The sequence below is a fragment of the Pipra filicauda genome, unplaced genomic scaffold (genome assembly GCF_003945595.2).
Source record: "Pipra filicauda isolate LSUMZ 115617 unplaced genomic scaffold, ASM394559v2 scaffold212_size3012638_pilon, whole genome shotgun sequence".
Lineage (NCBI taxonomy): Eukaryota > Metazoa > Chordata > Aves > Passeriformes > Pipridae > Pipra > Pipra filicauda.
The window spans coordinates 1,220,495-1,238,169 of NW_024104324.1; the positions used below are offsets into that span (position 1 = coordinate 1,220,495).

The window sequence follows — 17,675 nt, forward strand, 5'->3', positions numbered from 1 at the left end:
AAAATGCATTACAAATAAAAATGCTAATAGACTAAGCAGAAAGAAAATCTAAGAATTAGGAAGCAATGACTTCCCATGTATTGAAAAAAAATGCCATTAAGATTCATTATAAACACTATTACTGCACAGGATTCTGTACTCTCAGTATTGTGCTTGAACCTAATGGTATTTTTCTGTGGCTACCTTCCACTGCCACCTGCATTTTGTTCATTACTTGGAACAGGAAAAGCCATTTTCCTGTTTCCTCTATTCCCAAACAAATTCTCAATTTCAGATTAACAGGTGCTCACATGTGCCTGCACACGTGCACACACTATGGTATCCTAAGGTAGCACATACCTCAGGAAGGTAAGTATTCTAAACTGCAGATAAATTCTAAAATTAGCCAAAGTGGTTATTTAAGAGGATGGGTACCATTTCTAATTAGAAGTGTTGAAAGAAAGCATTTTTTGTTGCTATGGCAACCTCCCATCTAGAAATGATGACTCCAGAGTAATTCTAGCCCTGAATCACTGGCCATTTATCCAACAGATTTCCTCCTCCTTCCCACCATCAAGCGTGATCATCCCTGTGTTTCAGTCATGCTCTAGTCAGCCAGCACATACCAGAAGGTTGCCAAAACAGTTTCTAAGTCATTATTACTACTTCAAAGCCACACAGCTGTACTCCATGACCTCTGCAAGTGGCACTATGGTGCTACCACAAGAGAACTGGCCTCCAGAGTTTGCAGCCAGCCAGCCCTTGGATGGAAGGGCAACTGGAGAAAATGAGTTAAGTCAACTTAAGCCACACAGCTCAGCAATTTTAACCAAACCTCTAAAAAAAGCCAAATAAATTTAGACTAACAATTTTGTATATTCATCTGCTAAAGATTTCAAGGTAACACACTTTTCATGATAGGTACAGTGCTTGCTAGTTCAGATCAAAGATCCAAGCTCAGTGCTCAGCTTCCTACTCCCAGTAACAAACCAAACTACTTCAGAAACCACAACTCCTAACAGTAATTAATGGACATTCTGCTACATCAGTGAACAATTCAATGTATTTGACACCAGAACAGTCAAACTACAGGTATGTTTTTATCAGTTCTCTTCCTGTGACTAGAATGGGAAATACCTGTTCTTCCCCTTGTTCTAGCAAAGGCTCCCTCCTACCCAAATGTCTGTATACTGACAGACACATTCAATTCCAAAAGTGCTGCTAAACCTCTAAAAATGTGTTTAAACTACTTTGAAAAATGTCAGATTAAGAATGTGTTTCTTCAGATCATGATTAAAACACAACCCTCAGTTTTTCTCATCAATTTATTTTTAAAAATCAGAGCTTTACATACTTCATTGAACATTAAGACAATCGGTAACAGTGTGATTCCAACTTTTAAATTGTTTTTAACAATCAAAAGTATATGGTTTATGTTCACCAGTGCCTTTGACTAAGCTTAAAATTAATCCAAGAGAGTGAAAGACAGGGAGGGGAGAAGGTTTCCTGCCAGTCACAACAGTTCAAGGTAGATTGCCCTTGCATCCCTTGAGTCATCCTGCATCAATCAGGCATGATGTGATACATTTTTTGTCTCAACATCACTTTTTTGAGTGAAGTTGGATCCTTCACCCCCTGACATGTACACAGGTAAGGACAGGTCAGAGCACAATGCTAAGTTTGCAACCAGGGAAACAAAGGCCAAGCACATCTACAGCCAATTTTTCTTTTTAAATTGTAAAATTAAACTGATCATCATCAAGCATCTCAGAATGCAACTTTTACTTTTGGCTGACTAGCTAAGACATAAGAGACCATACCAGGACCTGTAAGGAGGGTCCACCCTCATCCCATATATGTCAATAGGTTAGAAGACCCTCTCCTTGCCTTTCTGACAGTCCCCCCAAAATGGTATTCAAGCTACCTTGACAAACAAGGGCAACCAGAAGAACTCTGTCTGACCTTACCTTTCCAAACACCCTTGCTAATAACTGAATGAGAACAAAGCACACAAAGCCTTCTGCTCCACAAAATCAAAAGCCAAGCCAAGCCTAGAGTGGTATCAACTCTATAATGATGCAGCAAGCTTGCATGTTGCTTTCTAAGATAAACCGGTCAGAGCAGGGTGAGGATTTGAAGATGACGGTAAAATCACTTGTGTCATTAAAAGATTTAAAAAACCGCATGGCTTATTAGTGACAATATAAGCACAAGGCAAGAGAAAGTCTCTGCCTGAAGAAGACATGGTGCTAGGCAGCACCCTGGATGGTGTTTCTCCACACAGGTCAGTCTAACACTAATCTGCAAACTTCTTCCCTCTAATGAGTATCACTGCTGAATTCAAGTTTATATCACTGTGGTACTACCATACCACAACGGCAGCAGCAAGCCAAATATCAGCAAAAACTTGAGAAAAAACTCCGGAATATGAAATCTGGATAGTTGAACCTTGCAGTAATTAACACATGATTAAGATTCCCTGTGAAATGCAAGTACACAGAGCAAACGCACAGAACACTTTAAAAGAATCATCAGTCTGAATCTGAAAGAGAGGAAAAATGCTTATTTTAATGCAGGTTTAATCCCTTCCTTCTTTTCCTTTTCGTACAGTAAGTAGCCTCCATGGACTTATTTTTCATTAAGATAAACAGAAGTCTGATCTATAGCACCCAGAAGAGCACGTCTCTTGCCAAGGCAGACTCAGAATGCTATGAAAGCATTCTGGATTACATCTAAAACATACTTACAATGAAACTGAAATACAGTTTACTGAAACTAAACAAAGATCATGAGAAAACATGAAAGGGACATTAACAACTTGATTTTCAGAACTGTATGAGGGCCCAGTATGTAATCAAAATAATTTGGCTAACAGGTTGAGGCCTAATACATAATCAATGTAATTAGGCTGAGAAGCTGAATTTAATTTCATTTCTTAAGATGAGAACTGAAATCAAAGATCAAGGAGTCAAAATGGGTGGAGAGCAGTTAAAGAGCCTTCCATGCAGTATTTTTCCCACTGCAGTAACTTCAAAGTAGTGTGATAATCTCTGAACAGTCCAGGAATCTTGAACACTACCATGGAGCTCTCTTCTTTGCAGATCTTCATTTACTGTTTTGGGGGTGGGAACAAGGACAGATCCTATCTGGCATATGGCCCAGGTGCCATCAACCTGGTAAATACATCCACAGCATACCTGCAGGAGGTGGGCTGGTGGTGGTAGATCAGCAGTTGGGACCCAGGTAAATTGTTCAAGGCAGACACTACCAGGAGAGCACTATTTGTCAGCTGATTTCAATGCCATGTTGTTAATAGCAGCTGTTCAACATGCCTTCCAAGAGGCTAACATCAGAATAAACTATTGTTATTAATGGTATTAAAGGTAGGCCTGACAGAGCCATCCAGACAGTCCACAGCACTTCTAGTTCATGCAGGTGTCCAATCACCGGTAAGAAGTTCGTTATGGAGCAATTAGCCATGATCTTTAGCATCAGTATTTTCAATCTACACTCAGTGAGAACTATACAAAGCTTGATATGGAGTCAGTAACAAAAAGAAGCACTGATCCATAAACAACACAATTAAAAAAAGCAGGGGAATGACATGCTTGTTGGGTACCATTTTGGATGGCAAATGTTTCTGAGGTTCTCTGTTGAAGATTTTTGCTAGTATGCCATTATTGTTCACCAGTTTTACCACCACAAGACTGTTTGGACAGACAGCCTAGGGAGGAGTCTCTGGAGATGCAGCTTATGGTGCTAAAGGCTTTGGCTGGTTTCACACAAATGGCACTTTAGATGTTTATTGTTTTTCCTCAACAAAATCATTTGCCAGAATGATACGTGGATTGTCTGCTGGAACAATCTTTTCAGCTGACCTTCCAGCAAATATACTTACTATTGTTAAAGACTGGCTCAGTAGTTGACATACACTGGATAGTCCAGTGGTAGTCTCAGCAGCACTTACTATGTTTTTATTATATCAAGAACTGCATCCTAAAGCTTTGAGGATCTATGTTGTTATAATGATAAGTAAAAAGATTAACCTTTCAGCAGGGCGATGATGACAAAGTTTTTATATTTTAGCACACTGTAATCAGCATCCGTGGATTTATGTTGTAGTACTTGTTTAGCAACTGTGATTCGGCATTTTACATACAGCAATGCTACTGCTGGCTATTCCTGATGTCTAACAACAGAGTTCCATTAGTGTTTTGTCCGAGACAGCATGGAGCATGTTGAACTGCATCAATGACTGGGACATGCCCTATAAGCAGTGAAGGCCTCCACACTGTGGAGGGGTGCCCACAGGAAACTTTAGTCACAAACCACTTCAGAAAATTGATCTACAACTTGCTGAAACTCTTCTGCCTTTCTTGTTGCTGTTTATTTTTCATAACACAGAGCATTGCTTGTATTTCCTGTTAGCTGCTTATACACAGGGCTCCAATTTTATCTTCTAAAGAATTGTATCATCACAGCTTTGTGTAACAGACTTGACTTGCAACACACCAAACCAATCTGATGCGTACTGCATCCTTGACATAAATACACTATAATTTTACATTCATAATTAAATATCAGTAGCATAAGGCTTGTTTTCCATTTGCTTCTTGTAAACTTAATTTTATTCTAACTAGTTTACTCCAGGAACAAACCAATATTTGACTCATTTCAGTCAGAGATCAGATCTGCAGCCCGAGGTTGCAGAGCACTGGCAAAGATGAGAGGGTACCCAGGCTCAGGCTCTAAGAGGATTCACCCTGCTTTGAGTTTGCTGAAACACCACCATCAGTGAGCATCTGGTACTTCACAAACACAGACAGCAATGCAACATTTGTTTCCTAGTGTATCTTCTATAATGAAACTTCAAAGTAACAAACGGCCCTAGAAAAAAAAATTGTTAGCTGCAACCGCAGGTTAGCTAATTAAATGTGATTTAAACCAGATAATGTCCTATGTATTATTTCAAAATCTTTACATAAATACAGGGATGAAGAATCTGAATAAATGATGGTCTGGCTTAAATTACTTTATTTCTTTATTTTTATTTGTAATTTCTCTCTCATCAACCTGAGACACCCTTTTACTTTCAAAAACCAAAGCAAAACAAAACAAAAAAAAACCCAAAAACACCCCAACCCAACAAAAACTCCCTTTGTGCTTCTTTATACACACACACACACACACACACACACACACACACACACACACACATATATAAAAGGCTCCCACATTTGGAGGAAAACACACACACGCTCTTTTGCTTTAGTCACCAACTCCTGTACCCTACTGTAAATGTTAATTATATAAAGCTACTGATAAGCTAAGGCTCCTGCATGTGTGGCTTTACCACTGATGTCTATTCTTGTGCTCCCTGATCCATTCATAGAAGCTTCTCACTTCACACACTCATGTTGAAATATTTTTTTCCTTTGCCTCCTGCCCACCAATTTGGTATTTGTATTAGAGAGCTGAGAGAGTTACAGCCCATGACAAGTAACCAGATCCAGTGGAAGCTGTCCCTGCCCATGGCAGGAGAGTTGGAACTGGATGATCTTTAAGGTCCCTTCCAACCCAGACCATTCTGATTCTATGAATAACAACCTTAACCACTTCTACAGAACTGTTATACCAAATCATTTTATCTTTGGCTCATGTCATGCTTTTATTTTACATGTCATTGCAAAAGCTTACTTGTCAGTATTTCAGACTGCTAAATTAAGCAGTGATGAGGAAGTATAGGAAAGTCACTATAAAGGTATAGCAAATTATAATATTTGGCAGTCATCTTCTAATCCTTTAAAAAGTACATTCTGGAATAGGCCAGGATTTTTTTTTCCTAGGTTGTTATTTTTTAATTTTTTTTTCCAATGGCCCTGAAAGCCTGTTGTGGGGGAACAACACACAAACAAAAATAACCAAAACTTATCATCCGACTTCTATAATTACAAATTTATTCTGGTTTCAAATGAAATTTGGGAGGGGGAAGGAAATACAAGATATAATGTTTTTAAAGTCTGAACATATGGGTGGATTCAAAAGTTACCTGGTTTTTCTTACTATTTGTAATACTCTTTGGGATAACTACGTCAATAATTCTGTATTACACAAGCATTAATGTACACCTGAGTCCTCTCTAAGGAGTGGTAGGCCTTTACTCCTACAAAAAAACTTAAGAGAAATAATTTGAAAAAAAAGGATGAAAAGGATGCTTTCAGTTTACAAAATGCTGATATCTACTTTTAAAAGTCACTTTGCTGCTTTTGATTAGAATAGCCTTTGCCTTTATTGCTGTGCTTCTACTCAGGAAGGATTCAGAGCGTTTGAAAACATGACTGGAAAGCAGAGGATAGCAAGTACTAAAACCAACCACACAGTCCTCACACCTCATATGTTACACAAGTAGTTGTCAGCCTTGTGTAAGAAGTAGAAGGGCATAGGATCCTGTTTTCAGAAGCATCTCATTTTAGGTAACAAAATACTTGTATGCAGCAGTGTTTGGTACATTTTAATATTTCCATTAATTTTAAAAGCATAATATTAAAGCTACATAACAAGCACTGTTAAGGTACCCTTCTCCACTAGTCAGTATTGAGGTGTGTTTGCTTTGAATACAGAAGGAAATTCCAGTTTCCAACACCAAAAAGGCAATATGTCAATAAAAATTGGAAATAGGAAATTACAGGAGTTAAATACAAACAAAAAGTTGCATAGAGGCTGTAAAAGTAACACATAGTGCATCTTTCTAGTCAGCAAACAGCACCTCACTTAGTACTAAGGGTGCATTCACTTGCTACATTTAAGTATTTTTTAATAGTTATATCAACCCATTAAAATAATCTCTCTAGGAAAGAAAATCAGAACTGCAAGCCATGACCAAAAATTAGTTTTCAAATTAATTTTTTCAAGAAGTTGGCACACCAGTTGAAAACCAAACAAACCCACTCCAAAGCCCACAGACTTTATTTCCCATCAGCTATGTAACTGATACAAGAGACAATCCATCTCAACTTTATATGCAGTTTTGGTTTCAAGTCCTGTTTTGCTAATGTTAGAAGTGAAATTCCAGAACTATATACCCAGAAAGCTTCACAAAACAGAAGGTCTAGTGCTGTCCAATTATAATCCTTCTGTGATTCAAACTTGAGAGGATTAGTTGTTAAAAATTTCAATTTTATTTCATAATGTATCTTTCCTTCCAAGTGAAAGACCACCGGTTTTCAAATCAGCTTTATCTACTGCATGGGCCTGACTCATGACAGCACTGGCTATTCTTCCTGTCAGTCCAGCTGGGGCATTCTACTGAACACACACTGAAGAAACAGTGAGGGTTCAGCCAGGATTGGTAAGTGATGAATACACCAGACAAACACAGCGCAGTGATTTGGTCCACTGAAAACTTGGCGGTTTGGGGAGGCTTTATTACAGGCTATCAGCCATTCCTGATCTAGAGAGCTACATAACTCAAACTGAGAGTGTGCAGGGAGTACTATCAAAACCCTTAATACACTGTTTTAAGCTATAAATAAATTAATACTTAACTTCAGGCATTAATTAAAAGATATAAATCCAGTCTATGCTAAATGCATCTCTCAGGAAAGGACACCAGCTTCTATGAAGAACAAGTACACCTCAAAGATGCTGAATGCAATGTATCCAAAAATGCTGTGCCACTGAGTGACAGAGAATACCTAACTGGTGTGAGGTTGACACACCTGAAGGGCAGGATGCCATCCAGGGGAACCTGGACAAGCTTGACTAGAATCTCATGAGGTTTAGCAAGACCAAGTGCTGCATCTCCGTCAGGGCAACTCCAGTTATCAACTCAGACTGGGGGATGAACAGATCAAGAGCAGCCCCGCCAAGAAGGACTGGGGGGTGCTGGTGGGTGAGAGGCTGATGTGAGCTGGCCATGTGCACTCACAGCCCAGAAAGCCAGTTGTGTCCTGGGCTGAATCAAAAGCAATGTGGGCAGCAGGTCAAGGGAGGTGATTCTGACCCTCTACTCCGCTCTGGACAGACCCCCACCTGGAGTGCTGCATGCAGCTCTGGAGCCCCCAGCACAGGAAGGACATGGACCTGTTGGAGCGAGCCCAGAGGAGGCCACCAAGATGATGAGAGGGATGGAGCACCTCTCCTATGAGGAAAGGATGAGAGAATTGGGTTTGTTCAGCCTGGAGAAGAGAAGGCTTTGGGGTGACCTAATTGCAGCCTTCCAGCACCTGAAGGGAGCCTACAAGAAAGATATAGAGAGATGTTTTACAAGAGCATGTAGTGACCAGACAAGGGGGAATGGCTTTAAACTGAGAGTAGGTTTAGATTAAATATCAGGAAGTTCTTGACTGCAAGGGTGGTGAGACACTGAAATGGGTTGCCCAGAGAAGTTGTGGATGCCCATCCCTGGCAGTGTTCAAGGCCAGACTGGATGGGGCTTTGAGCAACCTGGTCCAGCGGAAGGTGTCCGGCCACAGCAGGGACGCTGGAACTAGATGATCTTTAAGCTCCCTTCCAACCCAAACCATTCTATGATTCTCTGAATGAAAAACAGTAATTGAAAAGAGCTAAATGATGGATGCTTTATATAAATGGTAATAAATATGTATCTGTGACAAGAAGGTATTTCCAGAAATTATGTAGGAGTAGTCCTAATACAAAACAACGTCAGAACTTTTGGAAAGGTATTCTCCCCTCTCCAATCCCCAAACCTCAAGCTCCTCTGCTGTGGTCCCTAATTAGTACTTACTTGTGCCAAGACTTTCAAGTATAACTTAAAAAATTCTGAAGTAGAAAAACCTAGCCACAAGCTGGACACTGTATAAGTCTCCATGCAACATCTTCAAGATCAGATACATTTGTTTCTCAGGGTAAACAGCACCACAATGAAAAATACAAACAGTAAACATGACAAAAATAAGCAATCGTATACAGAAGATATTGAGTCAACTTTCTAAATAGCTTGCTGCTGCTGATCACAGAAACCTGTTAACACAAAAATGCCGAATTTATTGCTTTTTTCCTATTAGTTGTTTTCCTTTAAATCTTAGGATATTTCTACATATGATCTCTGCTAAGAAACTCATGCAAACCCATTGACTCTGCTTCCCCATCCCTTTTGCAGTTTCCTATTTTTAAGGAAAGTGACAATCATAAGTGCTCATGGAATCAGGAATCAGTAAAAGTAGTAGCAAGAATACTGATAGTCTTTCCCCACCGTGTGCTGGCTAATACAGGAAAGATGATGGAAGATGATGGAAGACTGAATAGACACCTCTCAAGGTTCTTTCAGAAAGACAAAAATCCTTACTTCTGCTGAAGTATTTTGAAGATGGCCCATTAAAGAGAGATTTCTTTAATTTTTTGGCAATTTTATTACCAAAAAAATTAACATTATGTTGAATAGCTTAAGAAATTAACTTTTAAATAAAAAGGGCTTCAAAAAGCAGGAAAGAAAAACCTTTGAAAAACAAAGCCTGACAAAATTGCTGCACTGCAAGCTATTAACAATGTTTAGTACACCTGCTGAAAAGTGATGGCTGTGAGACAGTGGCAGGACAGAATTTTTTTAAAATTGGTTTCAATAGTGATTACAGTCCAACATGAGCAACACGTGCTATCAATAAATCAAGCTATTTCTCGCACAGCAAGAAAAAAGGCCAATGCCTTTTTTGTATTTAATTAATTTTGATTTGTCTGTATTAAAAAAACCACAACAAAATACCTTTAAAGTAGAAAGAAGCAACCAGAGCAGCACATGGAAACAATGAGAATACACAAACACACATAGGCTCCTCAAAACCACATTAGTCTTCCGTTTGCTGCTCTGCACGGCCGGAGAACGAGTAACGATTTCTGTTCTCATTTGTTGAAAGTCAACAAGCTGATACTTTCTTAAACAACAAAAATACTCTTTCCCTTCTACAGACTACTCAGAAGCTAAATTAACACAATTTTAAATTTAGAAGTTTCACGCCTTCTAAAGCCAGTCCAGCCAGACCTAAAAGATGCCTTCACTCCCAGTCACCTACTGTTGTCCTGTATGAAAGGTTACCAGCTACTTCTGGTCCTTCCATCCCCCAGGGGACTCACAGCAGTGAATTAGTTGTCCAAGTGCTCCTGGACCATTTCAGTGACTGGTGAAAAGTGCAAGACTTAGCACACACCTTCCTACAGAACTAAGAGTATATAGGGTTCAAATTTTAACTTCCTTCCCCTGTGGCAGTATTTGAAAACCACTGCTAAAGTACTGCCCTTGAATTATTATAAGTGTTAGGTTTTTGCTAGAGATAGAAAAAGGTGATGTTTCTCAACAATCATTAACTATTACCAAGCCACCTCTTTCTAAAGAAATTAGACAGTCCATAAGTTATTCCTGCCTTAACTCAAAAGGAGACCTCCACACTCCTGTGACAAAACAGAACTCTACACCAAAGCTTATCCATGAGGCAAGTGCATTTCTGGTATTTCTGTCACAAAAAAGAGAGCAGAGGATGGAAACAGAGAAGGACAATCGAAGTAAGAGAGGTCTTCCCATCTAGGGGAGATTAAGCAGGGTTTGGGGGGGGGGGGAATATCTAAATATAACAATATTAAAAAAGTAAATTACATCATTAACAATATGAAATCAATTTTACACAACACTCAGTTAAGCAACCTTCTAAGCCACATACCAGCTTAAAGAAAAGTATACCAGAATGGAAGACCACACATTTACTGTTTCTGAATCTCTCCCCTTCAGCATTAACTGCTGTCCACACAGCAAATAAGAAGAGAGGTCCATGCAACGTGCTTCACATGTTGCAAAGCCTTCTTAGTATTACATCAAGTAACCAAGGCACAGTCAATGCAAGAACCCTCAGTTTAAGTCATTTTCACCCTCCTTCAGCATGAGCATTCTGACCCGGCACACCAGGAATCACTTCAATCCCTTTTCAAACTTGCTCTACAGCTTCAATCAACTGAAATCTCATTTTCCTGACTGCAAGACAGGAAAAACACGTGTTCATTTTTGTAAATATTAAGATCTGTTGTACTTTTTTATCTATAGAAGTTCAAGGCATCATGAATTTTGTTAAGTGCTATAAAAGCATCTATAAATAAAGTATTTGTGGGATGCTGCTGCTTGTGTTGTCCCTGTTCTTTGAATAGCAGACGGTTTCTAGTCTTTACAATCTGCCATTTGCATTAAATTCATTTGCATCAAATGCATATGCATCAAATGCATTTTGAGAAACAAAAAGCTGAACCGAACCAGCATAATTCCAAACCTACTCATAGTCTAGAAGAGGATTTCTAAAAAGCCATGTTAAAACGTATGTGCAAGGAAACAGAAGAAAACCTTCTTTAAAGAATAAAGAAATGTAAAAATGTATTAGAGTGTGCTCCAGATTATCTCTATATTTACTAATCTTCATGTTAACAAATAGCTTCCTTTATGCTCATATAAGCCCCAGCTAACATACATCATGATTACAGCCAGCCATGTTAGAATGCAAAGTCTACGTTACTATTTGTGTGCAATTACTCTATTAATTAAGTTAATGAGTCAAGTACTGAGGTGTTCAGAATTGTATGGAGACTAATGTCCACTGGGAATTACAAATGTACTACATGTGCCAGTTACATTCCCAGTTCCTTTCCTTTTCTACCCCTATTCACATATGATTAAGTATCACAGACAAGTAAACTGTACTGGTCATTGGGAATTCTACCCAGAAGGACAAAAGAAACAGTGGATGAACACTGAAACATATTCTCCTATTGAGACTCATCTCTCTCACATTTTAAGTTTAAAAAATAAAAAGCCAGATCCGCAAACACAGAAAGAAATGTCAAACAAACCCACATATACACTTTCAGCTAACATTTAAAGTTCTTCGCTTATTAACTATGGGAGCTTTGTACTCCATCCTGGAGCACCAAGAAGGAATAAGAAAATCAGTCTTGGTCTCAGCAACTTCTCATTCAGAAGCTTGAGAAAATAAGTAGTCAACAAATATCTAGCAAAGATGCTGATAAGGATGATCCTTATAACTGCACAGGAATTAAAATTATGGTCAAGAAGTGACACTCTTTCTAACATCACAGCAATATACTGTAAAGACAGAACATATGACAATATATTATTATAAACATCTACACTGATATATTTCCCATTTCATTCTATGAGCTTCCATAGTAGGTAAGATCCCTTCTAGCACCGAGATTCCCTCCACCAAAACTCAAATCACTCTTACTGAAATTTGCCAAAATGCTTTTACCCATAGTTTACAAGTTTTAATAATCTTATTAATTTATGACATCAGCACAAATCTTTCTCCTCAACATACAAATGAGAACTCACTGAAATGCATCAGAAAGCATATAATAAATATTCCCACCCACCTATCCCTAATAGTCATTTCTGAGCGGGAAAAACAGGAAAGCTGGATGAGTATTTTGTTCTCAAACATTATCTGTTGGCATCAAGACATGCAGTTTAGAGGCTGAAATACATAAGCTTTTCAGTACAGCATTTTACATTCAAGCTAATATGAACATTTGAAAGAAAATGTCAAGAAATCCACCTGAACAGTGGATTCCAAATGCAGAAGAACTACTAATTCTGAGTTTCTGGATTAATATGGGACAGGAAGTGAATAATGATTTAATTGACCCCTTTCCAGTTGCTGTGCCTTGCTGGTGGACAAAACAGAGAGCAACGCAGAAGGAAAAAATCAGCATCTACAACAGAATAATCAGTCAAAAATGGATCACTCCATTGTATACCTATAAAAAGAAACCACACAACAAAACAGCTGGCAGCCTGTGATTAAGCCTAAGGTCTCCTGACAGTATAACAGGTTACTGACACTTAACTGACATGCCAACATCGACAGTTTGAGAGAAGGGACCTCTGGGAATTACTGAGAATGATAGAAACTACAGTGAGCAACTGGAAGACAAGCCCAAACCCTCACAATAACACTAGAAAATAAGACAGATGCACATCTCATGACCAAAAAAGGAAACAGATGAGCATTTAAGATTGTAGCAAGCAAATATTTATTTACTCTAAATAAAATTGACTTCCTTAAAAGCTTCTTCTCTTATCCTGTCAAATACCAAGGCAGTTGTTCCATAACCATTTTCCCTCAAAACCACCTATCACATCAAAATTAAACAATCTAGAAAAACTTAAAGCACTCTTTAAAAGTCATGACAAATTAGCATGGAAAAACTCTACATATTTTAATAATATTTACCTCATGGTCTTGGTTATCTTGTCCATCTTTGCCACTTTTTCCACTCTTGACTGATTTTGTAGGTTCCTTAAAAAAAAAAAAGTTTGCAGTCTCAGTTTTTCTGAAAAGGAGATCTAGATAGATTTTCAAGTCAAGAAATCAGGTTTATTTAGACACTCACTAAAAGTAATAAAATTGACAGAATGAAAATGATACTGTTTTATTGGAAGATCTTAATACTGAACTATCAGTCTTCACAAAGCTGCCTTAAACATTTTTATCTGTAGAAAGGCTTTGGAGTTTTATTTATGCCTCAAAATTCACCTATAAAGATAAGCTTTCACACAGGTGAGCAGGCAGAGACAAAGAATGCAAGTGATTTGAACGATGTCTATGACCTTGCTCTCTTCGGTTTATAGCTTCAGATATATTTATATTTAGTTTAGCTTTGAAACCAGCATGAGTATAGTACACATTTTACACTTCATTATTTAGTCTGTTCTAGGGACTAGAAAGTCTCGTACTAGAAGTAGGCCCACAACTCAGTTTTCTCCCTCACAGCATTCTACTTAACTTGCATCCTTAACTCACAGCATACTTTTGACATTCGTTACTCTCAGAAAAGTGAAGGAAAGTTTCAATGTTTTTAACGTCAAAGGTGCCAAGGATATTGGAAAAAAAATTAAAGCGAACAAACCCCCAAAAACCACAACACCCCATTTCCCCACATCTCATTTTAAAGCCATGTTGACAAACTAAAAGACAAACAGGATCCACCAAACAGGAGCGGTCGGGAGGGCCGGCAGCTGGATGAGGCAGACAGCACACTTCGCTGTCTCTGACTTCCACTCACATGGCTAATTGCCTCTCACAAAACAGAGTGCGATCCAGCTAACTTCCTGCTGGATTTACAAGTTTTCTGCCATCATTACTCGTGCAAGCCCCTCTCGTGGCCGCCAGACAAATCCCTCCCGGGAGCGCCGGTAGAGCCTGAGGCGAAGTGGGGCCAAAGATCCTCTCCTATTGTCAGGAAAAGGAGCCGAAAGACTCCCGAGAGGCGATTAGCGCTCCTGGGATACTTAAGGAGATCCCCCAAGCACAACTCCCACCGCAGCCTGAGCTACGCAGCAGCCAAACTTCCCGGGACGGGGCGCGGGCGAGCAGCCGTGGGGAAAGACCCCCCACGCAGCCCTGCCTGGAAAACACTCCTTCCCGCTCCCCAACACCCCCGGGCCCACCCCAGCGAGACCTCCTCTCGCCACTCAGCCTCTACCAGCCACGGCTGAGCAGGACACGTTTCTCATCCCCTCCCTCCCGCACTCCCCCGCACGCCGAACCCGCGGCCGCCCCCACCGAGGCGACATCGGGACCCCGCCTCGGCACCCCCGGCCTAGGCCCCGCCGGGAGCTGCCCCTTCCCCAGCGCCCGGCTCTGGGAGGAAGGCGGGGGCCGGCACACAGCGGTGAGGGAGGAGGGTGCCCCTCGCCTGGCTCTGCCGCGCACCGGGGAGTGGGAGCCGCGCTCCGCTCGCCTCTGCCGCCCCCCGCCCCAGGCCCCTCCTCCTCTTCCCCGCGGGGCCTGCGCCCCACAGCCTCCCCGCGGGGTTCACCCCCCCTTCCTCCCCGCCGCGACCCCCCCGCCCCGACTCACTTTCTCCTTCTTGTTTTTATTCGGCATGTCCGCGGAGGCGCAGCCCCCGCCGGCCCCGCTCGGCCCCGCGCCGCGCCCGCCCCGCGCTGCCGCTGCCGCTCCCCCGCTCCGCGGCGGCCTCGCGCCCCCCCTTCCTCCCCCGCCCGCGGGGACCGGCCGCGCCCGCCCATTGGCTGCGCGCGTCACGTGGGCCGCGCCTCGCGCCGCGTCACCCGTGCGGGCGGGGCTGAGGGCGCCCCCGCCCGGCCCCCCCTCGAATCCCGGCGCGTCCGGGGCGCTCCCGCCGGGATCACCCCTATCCCGGTGGGTCTTCCCGGGCTCCAGCCACGTCTCCAGGTGGCCCCGCGGGCTGAGCGGGGACAGCGGTGCGAGACGAGGTGTCCTCAGCGCCCCGAGCCTCCAGTAGGCTCTTCCTCAGCCCGTGGGAAGCGAGTGATCGCTGCATCCCCCGCCCTGAGCCGCTCTGGGTAGTGAGTGGCTCCGGGCGCCTGTCACTGGAGAGCGGAAATGCTAAGGAAAAAACAAACCCAAAAAAACCAATAGGGCATACCTGACTCACGCTGGCCCTCTGGTACAAACCCAATGTGCCTATCATCAGTTTGAGGACTTCAGAGCATGCTTGCAGTGTGTGGTGCATGAGGAAAAGGTGAGCTGAGGAAAAGGTGAGCTTTGCAAAGTTGCAGCCTGGTTTCCTGACAGTATCTTTATCCCTTATTACCTTTTAAAAGCTTGGGTGCAGGTGTCTGTGTGTTTTCACTGTGACCGCCTGTACCAGAGATAATTTTTTAAATTATCAATTAACAAATCGCTTTTTAATCTCTCAAAGGCAGGATGCAAAAAAATCAGAACAATCTTGGACAAGAGAAATGTGCAGATACTTCATCTGCAAAATCTGCAAATTGTATTTCTCGCACTGCCAGATTAAGCCCCAAGTTACTGTTAGTTCAGTAAAAAGTGCAGGGGACCTTAATACTCATAATAATGCCAGGAATAAAGCATTTAAAATTTAGGTTGGACATACTTGTTAAATTCTAATTGTGCTGTACTGCTAAAGGATAGAAAAATTACAGCTTAATAAATACAGCATAAAAGTGCAATTGATCTCCTTCCTTACACAACCTGTAAGTATCAAAGCCAGCTTGAGCAAACAGCTATGTTCTTCTTTCTGGGAAGTGGGATTTCTAATAACCACTTGTGTCTGAAGGGATGGTCTCTTAACATCAGCTTATATCCATTATATTTTATCATTGCTTTTGCTGTGGCAAAAAGGACACAGAAACTTTCCCTTTTCCAGGCACTGCAAAGAAGTCTACTCACTATGGAGAGCTGCTTCCTCTTACATCAGCCCTCTTCCTTTCCTGCTTCTTAAGTACTGGAAAACAAATTATGTCTGCCTCTTATCCTTTCCTTAATCTTCTCTGGTTTGAGGGTTTATAAATGCAGTGCAGTTATCACTATTGTGCCTCTGTTAATAGCCAGTCATGAATGAGTTACGACTAATAAATGAGATTTCTCACCGACAGAATAAATGGATTTTGGACATATTAAGCGACAGTAAAGAAAAGAAATCTACCTCCATCTGTAGTCTGGAGTTTGATCAGTGTGTGAAAGGGTTTGGACAGCTAAGAATAAACTCAAGAGCTTCCAGTTTTTTGTTAGGTTTCAGTTTCATAGAAGCTTAAACTACTCTTAATTCCCAGCTGTTGTGCTCCTATCTCCCTTCTCTGCACTGATGCTGGTACTGTGCAGCTCCTTAAACTTGTTCACAGAATTGATCAGGTTGAAAACTGTCCTCCCAAAGCAATGTATTGGTTTGATTTTGGTTTGGTTTGTTTTTTGCCTTTTTTTTTTTTTTTTTTTTTTTGCCTTGAACTGGCACACCACCACCTGCTTCTGTAAACACTAGCATTGGCTGAAGGAAGGGGGTGGAAATATGTGGCGGGGGTGGGATGTGACCTCAACAGCCTAGATTTAGATCGGTTTAAGCAGCTTAATGAGTTTCTCATTGGCTCTTGGCCTCCTTTGTGCTTGCTAGTGCTCATAGTTTTTCCAAATAATGGAAAAACTCTGTCAGTATCGATGTTACCCAAGTGCTTCTGAATAGCATCAGCAAAAATCGTCTGTCCTTATTTTGCAGTTAGTTGGGAAACCTTGAATCAATACGTTGGACTGCATACAGGTTCAAAAGATGGTGCTGACTCAGTTAACATTTAGGAGGTTTTCTTTGTGACCACAGATGTAGAAACTCTTGGGAAAACTTGACTCCCCCTCACTGCACTTGCTGCAGAGTCCAATTCACCAGTAACAGAAAGCAATTGTTTTTCAAGGCCTGCTGTATTAGATGAAATACTCAGTGGGTGGAGGAGGTTTACAAGAAAAATAGTTCCATCTGTATGCTCCAGTGTCTTCTTAAAACATGAGAATAAGGCAAGTGACTTACATGATAAAATCTTATTTTTACTACAATGGTACGTCACTGTGGGCCTAATTATTCTGCTACAGAGCAGAATTAACTATGTAAATAAGGTGATGTAATATGAGTGTGAATATGGCTGTATTAATATTTGCATTAACTTCTGAACGTTTCATGCAAACTAGGTGTTTTCAAAAATGAGAACAGATTCATAACTATCTCTGTAATTAAAATGTCAAAAACTAGTGCATACAGCATAGCTTCCAATTTGCATTTTTTGCTGTAGTGATTAAATTGTCTAAACTTGCAAAAGTTAAATCACCAAATAATGTCAAGTATTGTGTAAAACACCTGGATAATATTTAATAGCTTGAAACTGGGCCAAGTGTCCAGGGTGCCAATGAAAGGGG

The 17,675-nt window shown here is 41.0% G+C and overlaps 1 protein-coding gene across 1 annotated transcript in view; it reads right to left on the reverse strand.

Annotated features, from left to right (window-relative positions):
• Nucleotides 1-14,942, reverse strand: part of PPP2R5C (protein phosphatase 2 regulatory subunit B'gamma) — a 79,808-nt gene extending 64,866 nt beyond the window's left edge. The window contains exons 1-2 of the mRNA XM_027730843.2: nucleotides 14,853-14,942; nucleotides 13,224-13,289 (exon numbers count right to left, since the gene is read on the reverse strand). Coding sequence (XP_027586644.1) covers nucleotides 13,224-13,289; nucleotides 14,853-14,879 — 93 coding nt within the window. The 5' untranslated portion in view covers nucleotides 14,880-14,942. The remainder of the gene's footprint in view (nucleotides 1-13,223; nucleotides 13,290-14,852) is intronic.
• Between the last annotated feature and the right edge of the window lie 2,733 nt (nucleotides 14,943-17,675).